Source organism: Mauremys reevesii, linkage group 1 (assembly GCF_016161935.1).
Source record: "Mauremys reevesii isolate NIE-2019 linkage group 1, ASM1616193v1, whole genome shotgun sequence".
NCBI lineage: Eukaryota > Metazoa > Chordata > Testudines > Geoemydidae > Mauremys > Mauremys reevesii.
This window is the reverse complement of record NC_052623.1, coordinates 320,910,469-320,927,548: the sequence shown is the minus strand read 5'-3', so window position 1 is coordinate 320,927,548 and position 17,080 is coordinate 320,910,469. Positions and strand designations below refer to the sequence as shown.

At 40.4% G+C, this 17,080-nt stretch overlaps 1 protein-coding gene across 1 annotated transcript in view; it reads left to right on the top strand.

Annotated features, from left to right (window-relative positions):
• GRM8 (glutamate metabotropic receptor 8) overlaps window positions 1–17,080 on the top strand; it is a 485,373-nt gene that overhangs the window by 418,027 nt on the left and 50,266 nt on the right. The window contains exon 9 of the mRNA XM_039513552.1: window positions 8,307–9,242. Coding sequence (XP_039369486.1) covers window positions 8,307–9,242 — 936 coding nt within the window. The remainder of the gene's footprint in view (window positions 1–8,306; window positions 9,243–17,080) is intronic.

Sequence of the window (17,080 nt, the reverse complement as noted above, 5' to 3'; positions counted from 1 at the left end):
TCCTTAGTCAGTCCCTTGCGCTGGTTTTCTCCCCTTCTGGGGACAGAGTGCAGTCTTCCTTGCTGGAAGAGTTCAGAGTCTTGCTGCACCTACTCACTGGCAGCTTCTCTGCTTCTCTCACTCCCCACCCCCACTTCCCTGCCAGGGAGGGTTTAAAAAGGTCTCCAGCAATTGGAGCCAGCTGAACCTAATTAGTTCCCTGGTAACCCCTGTTCCAGATGAACCTTATTTCTCCATGGCTCTCTCTCCTCAATAGATAGGGAGAGGCCTCTTAACCCCTCTGGGACTAATTACTACCCCTCCCATGGTAGCTATTTGTCCTGGGTTTGCCACAGTACCCATAGAGAGGTTCAGTGGTTTGCCTAGGAAGAATTGTGGGCTAGTGGGTTAACAGAAGTCTTAATCTCTCATCCTGGTTCTAACAGCGATTCTGTATGTGATGACTTAGTTTTTCCGTGCTTCTCTTTTCCCAGATTTAAAATGGGGATAATGACATTTCTCACAACATTCCAAGCTGGTGCATAAGTGATAATTGTATTTGATTCTGTCATTCAGAATCTTCATCCAGTCTGCTTTGTTTAGGACTGGATTACTTTATAACTGATTGTAGTAAAGTAGAAGACCAGCTAGAAACTAACATTTTTGTCAAGCTTTAGGCAGAAGTCTAAACTTGGGCATCCAGGAAATGACAACCAATATTCAATGTGCAGGAAAACATCAGGCAGTGCGGTCAAGGGCCGACATTTCACAGCAAACATGGTGAAGTTAGTAATGAAACTGACTTGACACTGCCATTGGCAATCCAGATTCCTGACAGTTTTTATCTCTGACTCTGTTTGCGTTCTGATGGATTGGTTGCCCTTGACTTGTTTCCTGTCTACACATCCATAGTTAAATATTTGTAATTTCAGCCTATAAGTATACCCTGCCTGTCTTTGGAGCTATAAAAACCTGCTGGGAGGCAAAATCCAATGATCATCATATTTAGACTCGTAATGAATTACATTCACTTTTGGTGAGCCAGTTTCAGTTTAATTTCTGAATATTATGTTTGAAATTACTTGGTTGGACAAGGTACATGAGAGAGTTTAACTTGTACTTTGGGAGTTATAGATCCATTATAGAATGCAAAAGGCTAAATATTAGACTAAATTGTATTATATCATGGAGTTGTTTCCCTTCAGTGATGAACCTTTAGTCAGAAAAGAAATAATTGTAGGGATCTGTGACAGAACTAAGCAAAACTCGTAGAAAGAGCTGTGGGTAACATTTTAATTCTTGGTCATTTTTATAGGTCAGGATTAGAATATGTTTTAAAAGCCACATTAACTGATACCCAGAAGTCTTGATGCTTCTGAAGAACTGAGTTGCCTGACTCTAAATGAAAACATTAGACTGTTTGTTCCATTAATGACATGAGAATACACCATTTATATCCTAGAGAGATACTACTGATGTACGACTTCCTCTGTCTATAGCTAGTATTATTTAGCTCATTACAGCACTATTCTTAAAGAAATATCTTTCTGTTATTGAATTATCATTGGGTAAATATCAGATTCTGAACTAATGTTTTAAATAGTTGAAATACAAGGTAATTTCCTAATTATAAATTATAATATAATATATCCTGAAGCAATTTTACGGGCTTTGCAATATTATTTAAATAAAGCCCTGATGAACACCCTATAAAACCATGATTTATTCTTCAGATTCTGTCCTTCCCAGGAAAGTCAGCGGGGCTGCCCCAGCAATAAGATCAATCTGTTTCTCTCTCTCTCTATCCAGGTTCTGATATTGTCATAGGTCACTGTAGTATCTGAGGAAGGGCAGAATTTTGTCTGTTTTCATTAATGATGGAAAGTCTGCTTCAAAAATCTGTTATGCAACCTATTAACATTAATGGTTGGTCTCTAGTTTCTAAGAGCATTGCTAATTAAATTAGTTGCTGAGTTGCTAAAGGAATGAAGGTGCTGGATTGTGAATATGCCTGCTGTATGCTGTACTGTGGCATGTACAGATCATACCTTGTATTAACCCAGCTCTCCCAGCGACATTTTTTTAGTTTTGTTATTAGAGGTTAAAGAACAAATGTAATTGTAATATTCATAAAAGGCTGGCACTATTTACTCAGTGTTGTTATGAAACTTCATTCAGTCTGTGTTTTCACTGGTTAGCTGATATAATGAGTGTTAGGGCTGTAAATCTGAACAAGTTACAACTCCATCAGGCACACATCTCCTACATAGTTGATTTTTATGATGGTTATTCCAGTATAAATAGCAAGGAAGGCACATTCTCTTGTGTCCTGACAAATTAGTTCTGAAACGAACAAATATTGTAATTTAAGGAAATAATTATATACTCCGTTTTTGGTTATTATGCGGATAATCATTAAGAGAGTGGAAAACGGCAGATCATCATCTAATGCCTTTTTGCTAAGGGAACTTTAGACACATCTTGGGTACGTCTACACTACCCACCGATCGGCGGGTAGTGATCGATCTATCGGGGATCGATTTACCGTGTGTAGTGTAGATGTGATAAATTGATCCCCAATCGCTCTCCCGTCGACTGCTGAACTCCAGCTCGGTGAGAGGCGGAAGCAAAGTCAATGGGGGAGCCGCGGCACACCACAAGGACATGAAGTAAGTAATTTTAATTCGATCTAAGATGCGTCGACTTCAGCTATGCTATTCTCGTAGCTGAAGTTGCGTATCTTAGATCGATCCCCCCCCGCAGTGTAGACCAGGCCCTTGGTAGCACAAATATCCATCAAGGAGTTTGATTTGAAAATTCAGAGGAGCTACTGAAATAAAATTAATAATCAGGTTTAAACTATTACCAATAATAAAATCTGAGCAAACCTGTTCTGTACACACCTAACATGTGCAACAGATTAGGATGGATTTAAGATAATAATTTGCCTGGTCTTGTGATGACATTGTAGTTGAGAGCACTAAGCAGCTGGCACACACAAATGTAAGTAACAAAAATGAGCGTACCAGAAATGAAGTTTACCAAGGACTATCAAATAATCGGAGTGAGCCTCAGCCAACTTTAGCAGACTCTGAGCAACAGAAGGGTTGCTTCTTGTTCAGAGTGGGCAAAATAGTCCCAGAAGTGATACACTAATTATTATTTTTTCTGACTGGCACTTTCTCTTCTTTCTCCTCTCTCCTATCTTCTTTTTGCGTTATTTTTATTTTTATTCTTCTAAGCCAAGTTTTTAAAAAATGAGAGTGTAAAGTTAAGCTCCTAAATCACTTTGTGTGAGATTTTTAAAGGCATTCAGGCATCTAAAAATGCAGATAGGAGCCATGAGGGAGTTTCCAAAGCACCCAAGCATGTAAGGAGACTAACTTGCATTTAAATCAATGAATCGAATTAAATGCATTCCCTTAGGCACTTTTGAAAATTCTGCCCGTAAGTCCGTATTTAGACACCAACATAAATGACCTGATTACCAAAAGTGCTGAGCACCCAGCAGCTCTCTTTGACTTCAGTGGAAGTTATGGACATTCATCAATTCTGAAATTTAGACCATTTATTTAAGTGCTTCAGTGTGGATTTAGGAACCTAGTTTTAGGCAAACAATTGTGAAAGTCTTGTCCCATTTCTTCTCCCCTCTCCTTTTTGTATCTTACTATCTTTTCTTATAACCAGTGGGTCTCCAGTTAAGTTAAGAGTAAAATGCAATACTGTTAATTTCTGAGTTGATTATGCCTTGAGGTTTGGCGTGTTAAATAAATTTTTATATTGTTCACTTTATGATAGAAAAACTGCAAGGGCTTTTGAGAGTGTTGTAACAGACTCTGGCCATTGTGAAATGTACTGAGTTACTTCAATACATTCATATTAAGTAAAATAAAGTTTTTAAAATATATGAAGTACATAGCATACTGGAGGTTTATAGGTACCTGGGGATTCAGCTAGATGACGTACAGAAACATGTCTTTTCAGTCTTTAATTTATGTAAGCTGGACCGTCGCTTCCTTTTCTGCGAGTAAAGGGGACCTCTAGCAGATGTCTGGGGACATCCAAAGAGAAGTAACACTTGCTCTGTGGTATCATCCCCCTCTCACTCTGCTTCCATGGGAGTGGTCTCTGAGTGATCTGGAGGGATTCCTAGCAGTGGAGGAGGAGGAGGAGGAAGAGGTGGTAGAGTGGGATGGAGCAAAGCTGTGGGAACAGTTGCTTTCTACAGTATTGTACCCCCCCCAGACCCACAAGCAATACCCAAGTAAGATCATGCTGGCCCTCTCAGAATTACTTATCTGATATATATCTAAGGTATTTCTAAACCACCTCAAAGTTAAATTATCAGCTACACATGTGTATGTCCCCCTGTGCTGAGTGATCTCCCACCTGCAATATATATATACTGAAGGGAGGTTAGGGAGAAATGGCCAGCAGGCAAATCCATGGGATCACGGCTTCTATAGAAGCAGTGCTTCATGTGACTGTCTCTGAAGGGAAAAGGACTTTGAAGATCACTGGGTATCCTTGGATTTAGAAGGCCCAGTTGCTTACTACTTCTTCAGGAGCAACCTCCTCTTTCTCCTAAGGTATAATAATGCAATGACAATCCCATAAGCAGAGACTCACAGAATTTCCTGTCTGCTAGGGACCGTTTTTCCATGTCTGGGGCAACCTGGATCTATGAATCTAATCATGAGATTAGCCTAAAAAACAATCACTCAGGCAGGAAAATTTGGGAGAAATAAAGTGAAAAAGGGGATAAAACATACAACCCTCCCCAGCCTCAAATATTGAATATTTCCTATTTTTACGTACATTTTTTGAGCCTGGAAAGATCACTTTGTTTTAGATAATTCTAGGCTTAAAAGACTGGAATGATTAAATTTTTTTTAAAGAAAAAAAGAAGCAAGTTTGCTCTTCTGGTGAGTTTTTCCAATATTTGTAGCATTATATTGTCATAATATGAATTATGTGGTACATATTTTGTGTGCCAGATCTACTGGAATGAAAACTATAATATGAATCATTACTAGTGACCTTCTCAAGATGGGCATTTATTACCACTGTTGTCACTGGATCATGTAACTTTTGAGACATTGAAATGTATTTACTAACTGCAAGAGTTTTGAGGGACATTCAAGAACGGTGATAAGGGCTGGATGAAATTTTGTAAAATACTGCATAGTTGCAGATTAAAAGAACATGTACCCATTTTGCTCAGCTAAACAAGCGAAACACTCAGAAGTACTTGAGTGATATATATATGAATGATGTATTTGTATCTCCCCCCTCCACTACCTTACCAGTCTTTAATGTATTTATCCTCACTGCACCGATACGAGGTAAAAGTGCTAATACTGTACTTTTAGTTATCATTCAGAATTCATAGCAACATTTTTCCTTCATTCCATTCATTAGATGTATTAGGTTGCCCAAAATAGTATGATTGCTAGTCTTGAGAATCAGGAGGACTGTAGAATAGCCTAAGACTCCTAGGGTATGTCTACACTGTGATAAAAACCCCATAGCTGGCCCGTGTTGGCTGGCCTGTGTCAGCTGACTCAGGCTTGTGAGGCTCGGGCTGTGGGGCTAAAACACTGCAGTGTAGACGTTTGGGCTTGGCCTGGAGCCCAGGCTCTGGGACTCTCCCCACTTGCGGGATCCCAGAATCTGGGCTCCAACCTGAGCCCAAAAGTCTACACTGCAATGTTACAGTCCCGTAGCCTGAGCCTCATGACTTAAGTTCCCTCTAAACTGCACAGTTGCCTATTAAACCCTGCGAATGGGCTCAGGGCTGCAGCGGGGCGAGATGCCACTCCCCTAGCACAGACCGCCATGGTGAGGAGAGGCTCCTCTTCCTGCCGGCCCCAGCAGGGACCTGCCTCAGACTTGCAGCGGCCAGGGGACAGGCGTCCCTCCCTCGGCCTCACCCCAGCCCCAGCATAGACCTGCTGCAGCCAGGGGAGAGGCGCCTCTTTCTCCCTCGCTCCCCCAGCCCAGGTGCTTCTCTGGGGACAAAGAGCTGGGGGGAGTCCTATCTCCCTGCTGTAGCCCCCGGGCAGCCTGCATCCCAAACCCCTCATACCCGGCCCCAACTCAGAGCCTGCACCCCCAGCCAGAGCCCTCACCTCCCCCCCGCACCCTAAACCTCTGCCCCAGCCCTGAGCTGCCCTCCCACACTCTGAACCCGTTGGCCCCACCACCACCACGTGAATTTTGTTATGTGCACTAATATGCAGGTCACACATCACTTCCATATTGGTGCACATAACAAAACTCATTCCGTACATGTGTGGGAAAAATTAGAGGGAACACTGCCATGACCTTGAGTCAGCTGACACTAGGGTTGCCAGACATCCAGTTTTCGACCGGAATGCCCAGTTGAAAAGGGACCCTGGTGGCTCCGGTCAGCACTGCTGACTGGGCCTTTAAAAGTCCAGTCAGCAGTGCAGAGGAGCTAAGGCAGGCTCTCTTCCTGCTTTGGCTCTGCGCAGTTTCCGAGAAGCGACTGGCATGTCCGGCCCGTAGGTGCAGGGTGGCCAGAGAACCTCCATGTGCTGCCCCCGCCCTGAGCGCTGGCTCTGCAGCTCCCATTGGTCAGGATGTGATGGAGGCAGGGCATTAGAGAAGGGGCGCGTGGCAGGAGGCGGAGCAAGGGTGTTTGGTTTTGTGCAATTAGAAAGTTGGCAACCCTAGCTGACACAGGTTAGGCACAACTGTTTTATTACAGTGTAGACATACTCCTATAGACTTGAGTGAACTTTGCATCAGGCCCTTAGACCCAGATCATCAAAGATATTAAGGTACCTAAACTCCCATTGATTGTAATGGAAGTTAGATGACAAAATCCCTTTGAAGATCTAGGCCCTAGAGACTTTGTGTGTTTATGTTCGATGCATCATTACAGTTGGGCGCTTTTGCTGTGATTAATAAAATGAACCAGAAGGTCCCCTATGGCACAGAAGAGTAGAACAGAGGCTCCACTGTCAAGTCAACATGGATATATGGCTGGTGCTTGGCTGCTTAGAGGCAGGGGACTGAGGCTGTCAAGCAGCTGCCTTACACTCTCTGAAATTTGTGGCAATACTGCTGGAACTGCTAAGGCCAAAATTATCACCTATGCCATACTGGCCTTACTTTGTCCTCTGCCAGCGGAAGGTGAAAACACCCATGCCACATGGAAGTTTATTATTGTTGTTTTACTTATAAATACAATTTATAAATCCAAAACTGTGCTAGGCACTTTACAGGCAAGTATGAAGACACAGTCCCTGCACTTAAGAGTTTACAATCTAATTAAATAATGTACACATGAAGGATGGGGCACAAAGGAAAGGGCCAGATTCTGCCATCCTTGCAATAACACCTTACTCTGTAAGTAGCTCTATTTAAATCAGTGGGACCACTTGTGGAGCAAAGTGCTACTCAACCTGAGTAAAGGTGGCAGAATCTGGGCCAAGGTGCAGAAGTTAAGCAAGAATCTTGTTAGATTCATGAGTTTTCTTTACAGATTTTATTTTATTGTTTGTGGGGGAGACGTCCTATTTGTTATATGTCACAGTGGAGAGATCCAGGATTGATGGGCTTTTGAAACAAGGTTGCACTGCGTGTATGAATTTTAAACTATAAAAAGATATTGGGATTTTTTAAACCAGGAGGACTGAAGTGCAGCTGTGACATCTCTTTAAATTATTAACCATATTGTGGTGTATACACATTTTTACCTACTAGAAATGGGGGAAAAAAGATATTCTTATGCATTTCGAGCAAAAGTTGAAGGATGAAAACATATAAACAGATAACAGGTTCTCCTTGGAAGAGATAGCATTATGTCTAAATAGAAGTGGATCCTTTCCTGGTCCTTTTTATTCTGTCAGAGTTGATGCATGGAGATTTTAATCTGTCCTTTTGCAGTACCAGAAATTAATTCCAAACCCACATACTCCACATTTCCGAATTAAATGTTTTAAAACTACTGGTATTTATACTTGCATGTGATTAGTTTATAAACTTATTTATTTAAGACTTTTTGCTTTTAAACTAGCCTGGAGTCAATAAATCTGTTTACAGATGTCAATTTGGTCAGCAGTAAAGTGGTAAATAGAAACTAATGACACTCATCAAGCCCATGGCATGAATGATTTATTGGGCACAATCATTTAACACTTTCATAAAGTCAATATAAGGGAAAGAAACAGGTTTCTTATTATGGTAAACTGTATTTGTACTGTCAGCACACCATGATTTATGACAAACCTGTGGCCAGGATTAGGATATTATAAATGAAGGAAAATGGAAGGCTCATTAATTTTTTATACCCATAGGTAGAAGACATGCAGTGGGCTAGCAGAGATCATACTCATCCAGCATCTGTTTGCAGCCTGCCCTGTAAACCTGGGGAAAGAAAGAAAACAGTAAAGGGAGTGCCTTGCTGTTGGCACTGTGAACGCTGTGAAGGGTACCATTACCAAGTGGATGAGCTCACCTGTGAACTGTGCCCATTTAATAAGCGACCAAATGCCAACCGCACAGATTGCCAGCTTATTCCAATAATCAAACTAGAATGGCATTCTCCCTGGGCCATCGTGCCTGTGTTCATAGCTATTCTCGGAATTATTGCAACCACCTTTGTCATCGTGACATTTGTCCGCTACAATGACACACCCATCGTCAGGGCATCTGGTCGCGAACTCAGCTACGTGCTATTGACTGGGATTTTTCTCTGTTACTCTATCACTTTTTTAATGATTGCCACTCCGGACACAGTGATCTGCTCATTTCGACGGCTCTTTTTAGGACTCGGCATGTGCTTCAGTTACTCTGCCTTGCTCACAAAAACTAATAGAATCCACAGAATATTTGAGCAAGGTAAAAAATCTGTCACAGCTCCAAAGTTTATTAGCCCGGCTTCCCAGTTGGTGATCACTTTCAGCCTCATATCCATGCAGCTTCTTGGAGTCTTCATCTGGTTTGCTGTTGATCCACCACATATCGTAGTAGACTATGGAGAGCAGAGGACACTTGATCCAGAAAATGCCAGGGGAGTTCTCAAATGTGACATTTCTGATCTTTCTCTCATTTGTTCCCTTGGATACAGTATTCTCTTGATGGTCACATGCACTGTGTATGCTATTAAAACAAGAGGGGTTCCAGAGACCTTCAATGAAGCTAAACCCATTGGATTTACTATGTACACCACCTGCATAATTTGGTTAGCTTTTATTCCCATCTTTTTTGGTACTGCGCAGTCCACAGAGAAGGTAAGTGACAATAAAATTAAGAATCAAATATTAACTTGCCTTTTTCATTTACAATATTTGTAAAATTACCTTAATTCAGTCTTATAAATTACTAATTCTGAATGTGAACACAAATTCCTAGACTATTAGGAAATGGAAGGTAATGGCATGTGTTCTTTGGAAAGATACATTTCCTGGGTTTTGTAACAAGATCTGGGATCTGACTATGACATGATTGCCATAATAGCTTGGTCATTTTCTGGATACATCTTTTCCTTAAATGACTGCTTCCACTAATGCGTATTATTATCCTTTCATGATGCTTCAGTCTGTTATATGAAATGCTATAAATGTTTGCTGCCTAGCACAGATCTGATGCAAATAGATATATTTCAAAAATCCACAAAGATCTACTTACACTTGTCAAAAATAATGAAGAAGAATGTTTGGGTAGAATGAAAGTCATTACCTTTACCTGTCAGCCACACACATAAGTAAGTAAGTAAGTAAATAAACAAATAAATACAAATATGGGGAGAAAAATGCCCAGTAAATTGAATATTGATCTCATATAAAACCTTACAGAAGGGCTCAGCTAATTAATTAATAGCTCCTTGAGAAATTAGGCTCATGAAAATGAGCTCTTTTGATGAGAGATTCAGTCTAACATGTTCAGAGGTCAGTTCTTCCTTGTTCAGTTGACAAGATCCTTATCAGTCAGGAAGAACCATATACAATATCTCAAACATTTAACTCTATCTCTCTTGCTTCTAATGGGAAGACAGAGACACGTCAGCTATGCGAGTTTGTCTCCAGCTGACATTGGGAAAGATGGCAGATCTGCTAGGAAAGAGCAATAAAACACAGATCAGTCACCAAGATGGTTTGGAAAATCTTGAAAAGCAGAAATGTAGGGTATGAATTCCTGAACCAGAGTCTCCTCCTGCTCCCACTCCTAGTGGGTAATTTTTAAAAAAATTATTTTTTAAAATATCCAAAATATTTTTCAGAAAATGGACTACAGAATCTATCTCCATCAATGTATATGGAAACGGCTACATGCTTTCAGCTGGCATAACCCTCTTGGCTTCAAAATTCAAAGTGTTATTGTGTGACTAAATAAAACCCCTGCTGATTCAGGCGTAAAAGTTTTCAGGGGGAGCAGAGCTCATTAGTATGAACTTTTTCACTTCTATAGATCAATGTGGCTTTCACCCAGGTTTCTTTAAAAAAAAAAAAGCATTAAGCACGCTCACTGCTGAATAGGTCAGACTGCCACAAAGCCAAGATCTGTAACCTGCCATGACTTGCATGGCCTTGTTCAGAATGAAAGGCCATTAATATTTTATGGAGAATTAAGCCCTAAGTTAGTGGCACAGCGTAGGTGCAGTAAGTAAAGCTGAAGAATTCTGACATTTATAATTGGAACACGGAAATACTTTTAGCTGATAATCATATGTATGAACAGAGTTTAAATGCTGATGTTTTTATGTATAGGTTTAAGTCAGGAAAGATTTGTGTGGATAGAGATGCAATACATATTATTTGAAAGAGAATGTTTTACCATTCAGGGCATGCTGAGTTTAGCAAGGGATGGTATTTGTGACTAAATAAATGTATTTCTGGATAATGGAAAATGCTGTTTAGCCGGTGGTTCCACAATGACTTTTAATTTACACAATAGGTTCACATTTATTTGATGCAAGAAATGACACATTCTCCACTTCTAAAGAGGAGAATAATAAACCCCTCTGGGTTTGGTTTCTTATGTCAACTCCCAAAGTGGACATATGAACACAACTAAATCTCCTGGGTTCTGTCACTAAACTTTGTTAGTTAGTTGCTGCATTTTTTAAAAATGATTGGTTATTCTTGTTCTTCATATAATGACTTTCAGGAGGGGAAAAAACAAATTAAAATGCTAATACAGTAGTTTTGCAATTCAAATAATTCTTTCAGCCGTTCTGCTTTTTGTTGTAAATAAAAACATGTTTCCACACCGAGCCTTCTGGACATCATCACAATAGCTCAAGCATGCATGCAATTAAATTGTTTCTCTAAATGGGACACAAATGTAATGACTAGTGCTCACGTATATAATAAGTGCCTGAATATACTCAGGCAAAGTTACTTGTAGTTTTTTCAGTTAATATAGAACTTCTAAAGATGCATGTTCTAAAGAAAGCTAATACACTATAAAATATGGTAGTTGGAATTATGGTAATTGGAATTGCTTTTTGTATACCTATTTTTATCTGATAAGGAAATGATGGGATAAATTAAATGAAGTGGTGGTTTCTGAGGTGCTTATCACCCTGAACCTTGTCTGCAGTTATTTTAGAGCCCTCATATTATTTGGCTATATGGCTTGAGTTTGTTCAAAGGGAATCTAGCTATAAATTAGGGAACTTAAAGCACTGAATAAGAGCAAGGGTTGCATTCTTGAAATGCTGAAGGGAATAAAATTGAGCAAGGCAGTCTTTACATCCCAAATCTATTCCCAACTGGTATTTTACAGCATCTGTATCTCTAGACATGCTCCTATTCATAATAATAAATAATAATAAATAGTTAAAACATCCCTGAAAGTGTTCTGGGGTACTGTCAGGACTGGGGCATGAGCAGGAATCAGGGGCCTAGTGGCCTGAGCTGGAGTCAGAGCTGGAGTCAGAAATCAGGAATTGGAATCAAGGGTCAGAACCAGTTAACCTGGAGTGAGGCAAGACAGGCAAGGCTGAAACAGGCCCAGAGCAGGGCTGGGGGCAAGCAGGCACAGGAGCTCTTGCAGCTACAGGATACGCTTTGAGCAGTAGCTGTGGTGGTAGTGATGGGGGTGGTGCTGCTATGGGAATTAAGAGCCGGTCTGCTGACTTTTCCAGCCAATCAGTTGGTATAGCCATCCCACTATAGGCCAGCTGCACTGAGTAGGTTGCCAAGAGACTGGGTTCTGCTGCAGGCCCTTCTTCCTGATGGGCACTTCCTTATCCCCTAAATGTTATTGATACCCACAACAAGCCGTAGAAACCAATATATTATCTGGAAAGGTCATATACACATATGCAGTTGCCCATTCCAAGAACTAAGGAGCACACAATTTAGGTAGAAAATATTTAGGTATTTCCTATTTGTTTTGCTTCAGTCTTCATAGCTGAGGATGTTAGGGAGATTCCCAAACCTGAGCCATCCTTTGTAGGTGACAAATCTGAGGAATTGTCACAGATTGAAGTGTCACTAGAGGAGGTTTTGGAATTAGTTGCTAAACTTAACATTAACAAGTCACCAGGACCAGATGGCATTCACCCAAGAGTTCTGAAAGAACTCAAATGTGAAGTTGCGGAACTATTAACTATGGTTTGTAACCTGTCCTTTAAATCGCTGTCTGTACCCAATGACTGGAAGATAGCTAATGTAACACCAATATTTAAAAAGGGCTCTATGGGTGATCCCAGCAATTACAGACAGGTAAGTCTAACGTTGGTACCAGGCAAATTAGTTGAAACAATAGTAGAGAATTAACTTGTCAGGCACATAGAAGAACATAAATTGTTGGGCAAAAGTCAACATGGTTTCTGTTAAGGGAATTCATGTCTTACTAATCAGTTAGAGTTCTTTGAAGGGGTCAACAAACATGTGGACAAGGGGGATCCAGTGGACATAGTATACTTAGATTTCCAGAAAGCCTTTGACAAGGTCCCTCACCAAAGGCTCTTACATAAATTAAGTTGTCGTGGGATAAAAGGGAAGGTCCTTTCATGGATTTAGAACTGGTTAAAAGACAGGGAACAAAGGGTAGGAATAAATGGTAAATTTTCAGAATGGAGAGGGGTAACTAGTGGTGTTCCCCAAGGGTCAGTCCTAGGACCAATCCTATTCAACTTATTCATAAATGATCTGAAGAAAGGGGTAAAAAGTGAGGTGGCAAAGTTTTCAGATGATACTAAACTGCTCAAGACAGTTAAGACCAAAGCAGACTGTGAAGAACTTCAAAAAGATCTCACAAAACTAAGTGATTGGGCAACAAAATGGCAAATTAAATTTAATGTGGATAAATATAAAGTAATGCACATCGGGAAAAAATAAACCCAGCTATATATAATAGGACGGGGGCTAATTTAGCTACAACTAATCAGGAAAAAGATCTTGGAGTCATCTTGGATAGCTCTCTGAAGATGTCCATGCAGTGTGCAGTGGCAGTCAAAAAAGCAAACAGGATGTTAGGAGTCATTAAAAACGGGATAGAGAATAAGATGGAGAATATCTTATTGCCCGTATATAAATCCATGATACGCCCACATCTTGAATACTGCGTACAGATGTGGTCTCCTCATCTCAAAAAAGATATACTGGCATTAGAAAAGGTTCAGAGAAAGGCAACTAAAATGATTAGGGGTTTGGAACGGGTCCCATATGAGGAGAGATTAAAGAGGCTAGGACTTTTCATCTTGGAAAATAAGAGACTAAGGGGGGATATGATAGAGGTATATAAAATCATGAGTGGTGTGGAGAATGTGAATAAAGAAAAGTTTTTTACTTGTGCCCATAATATAAGAACTAGGGGCCACCAAATGAAATTAATGGGCAGCAGGTTTAAAACAAATAAAAGAAAGTTCTTCTTCACACAGCGCACAGTCAACCTGTGGAACTCCTTGCCTGAGGAGGTTGTGAAGGCTAGGACTATAACAGGGTTTAAAGGAGAACTAGATAAATTCATGGAGGTTAAGTCCATTAATGGCTATTAGCCAGGATGGGTAAGGAATGGTGTCCCTAGCCTCTGTTTGTCAGAGGGTGGAGATGGATGGCAGGAGAGAAATCACTTGATCATTACCTGTTAGATTCACTCCCTCTGGGGCACCTGGCATTGGCCAGTGTCGGTAGACAGGATACTGGGTGGATGGACCTTTGGTCTGACACAGTATGGTCATTCTTATGTTCTTACTGTTCTTTCACTCCCAAGATATTTACACTGATAAACAGAGAGACAAGGTAATTTAAACAGCTTGCTATTTGAAACTAACAGAAGGCCTGATCCAAAGTATGGAAAGATGCCCATTGACATTAGGGGTATTTGAAGAAATCCTAGAAGATGTAAGAGTCGAGTGAGTTTTTGAACAGGATGAAGCTGAGTTTGAATGTACAACTATTACAAAAAATTTGGACCCTGATCCATTAAGTCAACAATTAAGCACTGATGTTAATTGTCTCAAGCACATGCCAAAAGTTAAGAATATGCTTAAGTGTTTTTGCTGAATGGGGTAAACCAGGGGTCCTTAATGTAGTGCCCGCGGGTGCCATGGCGCCTGCTGGGGCGTCTAAGTGCGCCCGCGTACTGGCCGGCGGACGAGCATCCATTGAAATGCCGCCGAAATTCGGTGGCATTTCGGCGGCGCTACCTCTTGATGACGCTGCTTGCCACCAACAAACAGAGGCATCGCTGCTGAAATTCGGCGGCATTTTGGTGGCAACGCCTCTGGATGACACCGCTTGTCGGTGGCATTTCGGTGGATGCTCGTCCGCCGCCACGGTCCTCCATGGCTCGTCACCAGACGAAAAAGGTTGGGGACCACTGGGGTAAACTGCTGAGTCAGTCTCTTAATGAACCAGATGCTAGATTGAACTTTAGACATATGTAAGAGGCACTGGAGATTGAGGAAGAGAAAAGGTTTATGTGGGTATTCAAGATTATAATTACTAGGCCAAATCCTCAGATGGTGGAAATCAGTGTAATTTCACTGAAGTCAATAGAGCTAGGCTGATGTACCCCAGTTCAGGTTCTGTCCCAATGTATGTAGCTTGTTATTAATAGTCCCATTTGATGAATGTTTTTCCACTCATCTTCTGGTTATCTGTAAGTATGTAGGTGTAAAAATAAAATGTAGTTGGGAGGATTTAGAAACATATGAGAAAGAAAGTAGCAAATAAGCAAAGACACAAAAACTTTCTGAATCTTTCTTGATTCTAGGCTGATGTTTTTTATAAATTTCCAGACACTTCAGTTATCTTGAATCTCAACCAGCAGAACATCAAGCCAACATACATGCCTAAGAGAGCCGTTCTTCTGATTATCATTTCTGCAGAATTTCAGTTTGTGGCTGTTGCTACTAGCGGGATTCAAAGATGCAGACGAGAACAGTAAGCGGGTTTTGTTCATCAGCAGTTTCCATCATGAGCCCAAGTGTAGGAGCAAAAAAGGGTACTGACTCTGCTGAGTATTGTTGGACTGACTTTCTCTTTCGTCATTTTGTCACTTCATGATTATGCTGTTGTCTTCCACTATTAAAAAAAGGAAACCTACTAAGAGCAGTGAAAGATATTTCAAAGCTATATTGGAATAATGGGAAAAAATTGTCCTCAAGACATAAAACACTATATCCTTAATGCAGAAGTAAATGTCACTGAGGTGCTTGAAGTGGAAAGTGGAAAAACTGTACAAGATAGCATTCCAGCCTGCATATCCTTTGACCTCACATTTGCATGACAGAATGTGAAAGTATTGGGATTTTCTGAAATAGAGATCTCTTAAAATGTCATAATGGTTGGAATGCTGTAGAATAAAAAGTGAAGTTGGCTGAATGATTAAAACAGATGTTTTATGAACCACTGGGTAAAATTAAGTTACAACGGCAGACTGCACAAGAATCGGCAGAGGATAAATGACTGTCTAAAATACATCTCTATTTGGTGAAAGGATCTACTTTAATTTCCTTGCATTACTTGTTTTACAAGTTTTGACAGGTGGATGAATCATGTTCATTCAGATAATAAAGATATAATTTATTATATTAGTCTAGCACTTTTTGGTTTTGAGTGAATATACAAATACTTGTTTTCCATTTTGCAAAAGAAAGGAGGCTGAACTTTTTGATAAGGAAAAAAGACCCACAGAAAACACTAAGTCATTCTCCCATTTCCCCATTCCTCCCCCCACTCCGGAAGCGGTGAAATAACTGAAAGGGGTAATTTAAAGAGACAGGAATATTTCAGTATATTTCCAAACTATGCCTATAACTTTGATCTTTTCTCCAACAAGTGGACTAAAGGCAAATTTAAAAGTATGGCATAAACAGATCATATGAGTGTTCCCATACATCATTATTCTTACTGCCTTATTAGTCCTGCAGTTCTTAAGCTGTTGTACATAGACCCAAGGTGACTGATGGAGCAATAGCTGGTAGTGTGCAGAGAACGTGCTGGTCACATGACATGGCTCTCCTACTTGTTACCAGCTGCTAAGTCACTTAAAAGATCAAAATACATCAGATCATTTCATATTACTAATTGTCCATGGAAACTGTTGCTGTACATGTAATAAGGATATTATTCAATTTCCAATGGGAGGGAGATGCGACCCCAGGACACTATCTATTAAAATGTGCTCCAAATGATGAAAAAGCTTGAGAGCTCAGGTGCAGGTAAATTCCCTCTGCCCACCCAACATTTCTGGAGATGTTGGTCAAATCTTTTTCTTCTAATTTTTATTTCACTTATGATGAATTCAAAATGATTTGAAGGTGACATTAAGAAAGCAAAATGTCTGATAATGCTTCATACTTTGCTAATGAAGCAGCCTACACTCAGAGTTTTCTTCATCTCAGAGTATCATCCCCCTAGTTCTGATGATATTCAGAAATGTCTCTCTGAAGGTAGTCCATCGTGTACACATCACAGCACCAAAGAAAGAAAGCAGACCTTGAGAAAGGGAGCTCATCATGTTAAAATTTCTTTCATCTTGTTATTAATGTCTGTATTGAGTTTAATTGAATCCTTCGCTCCAGTGTAACAAACCACATAAGAATTCAGCTAGCGGTGATGAACACCTTTTTGGTAGACCCATCAGTGTACAGTGTTGGGGTGTGCACACT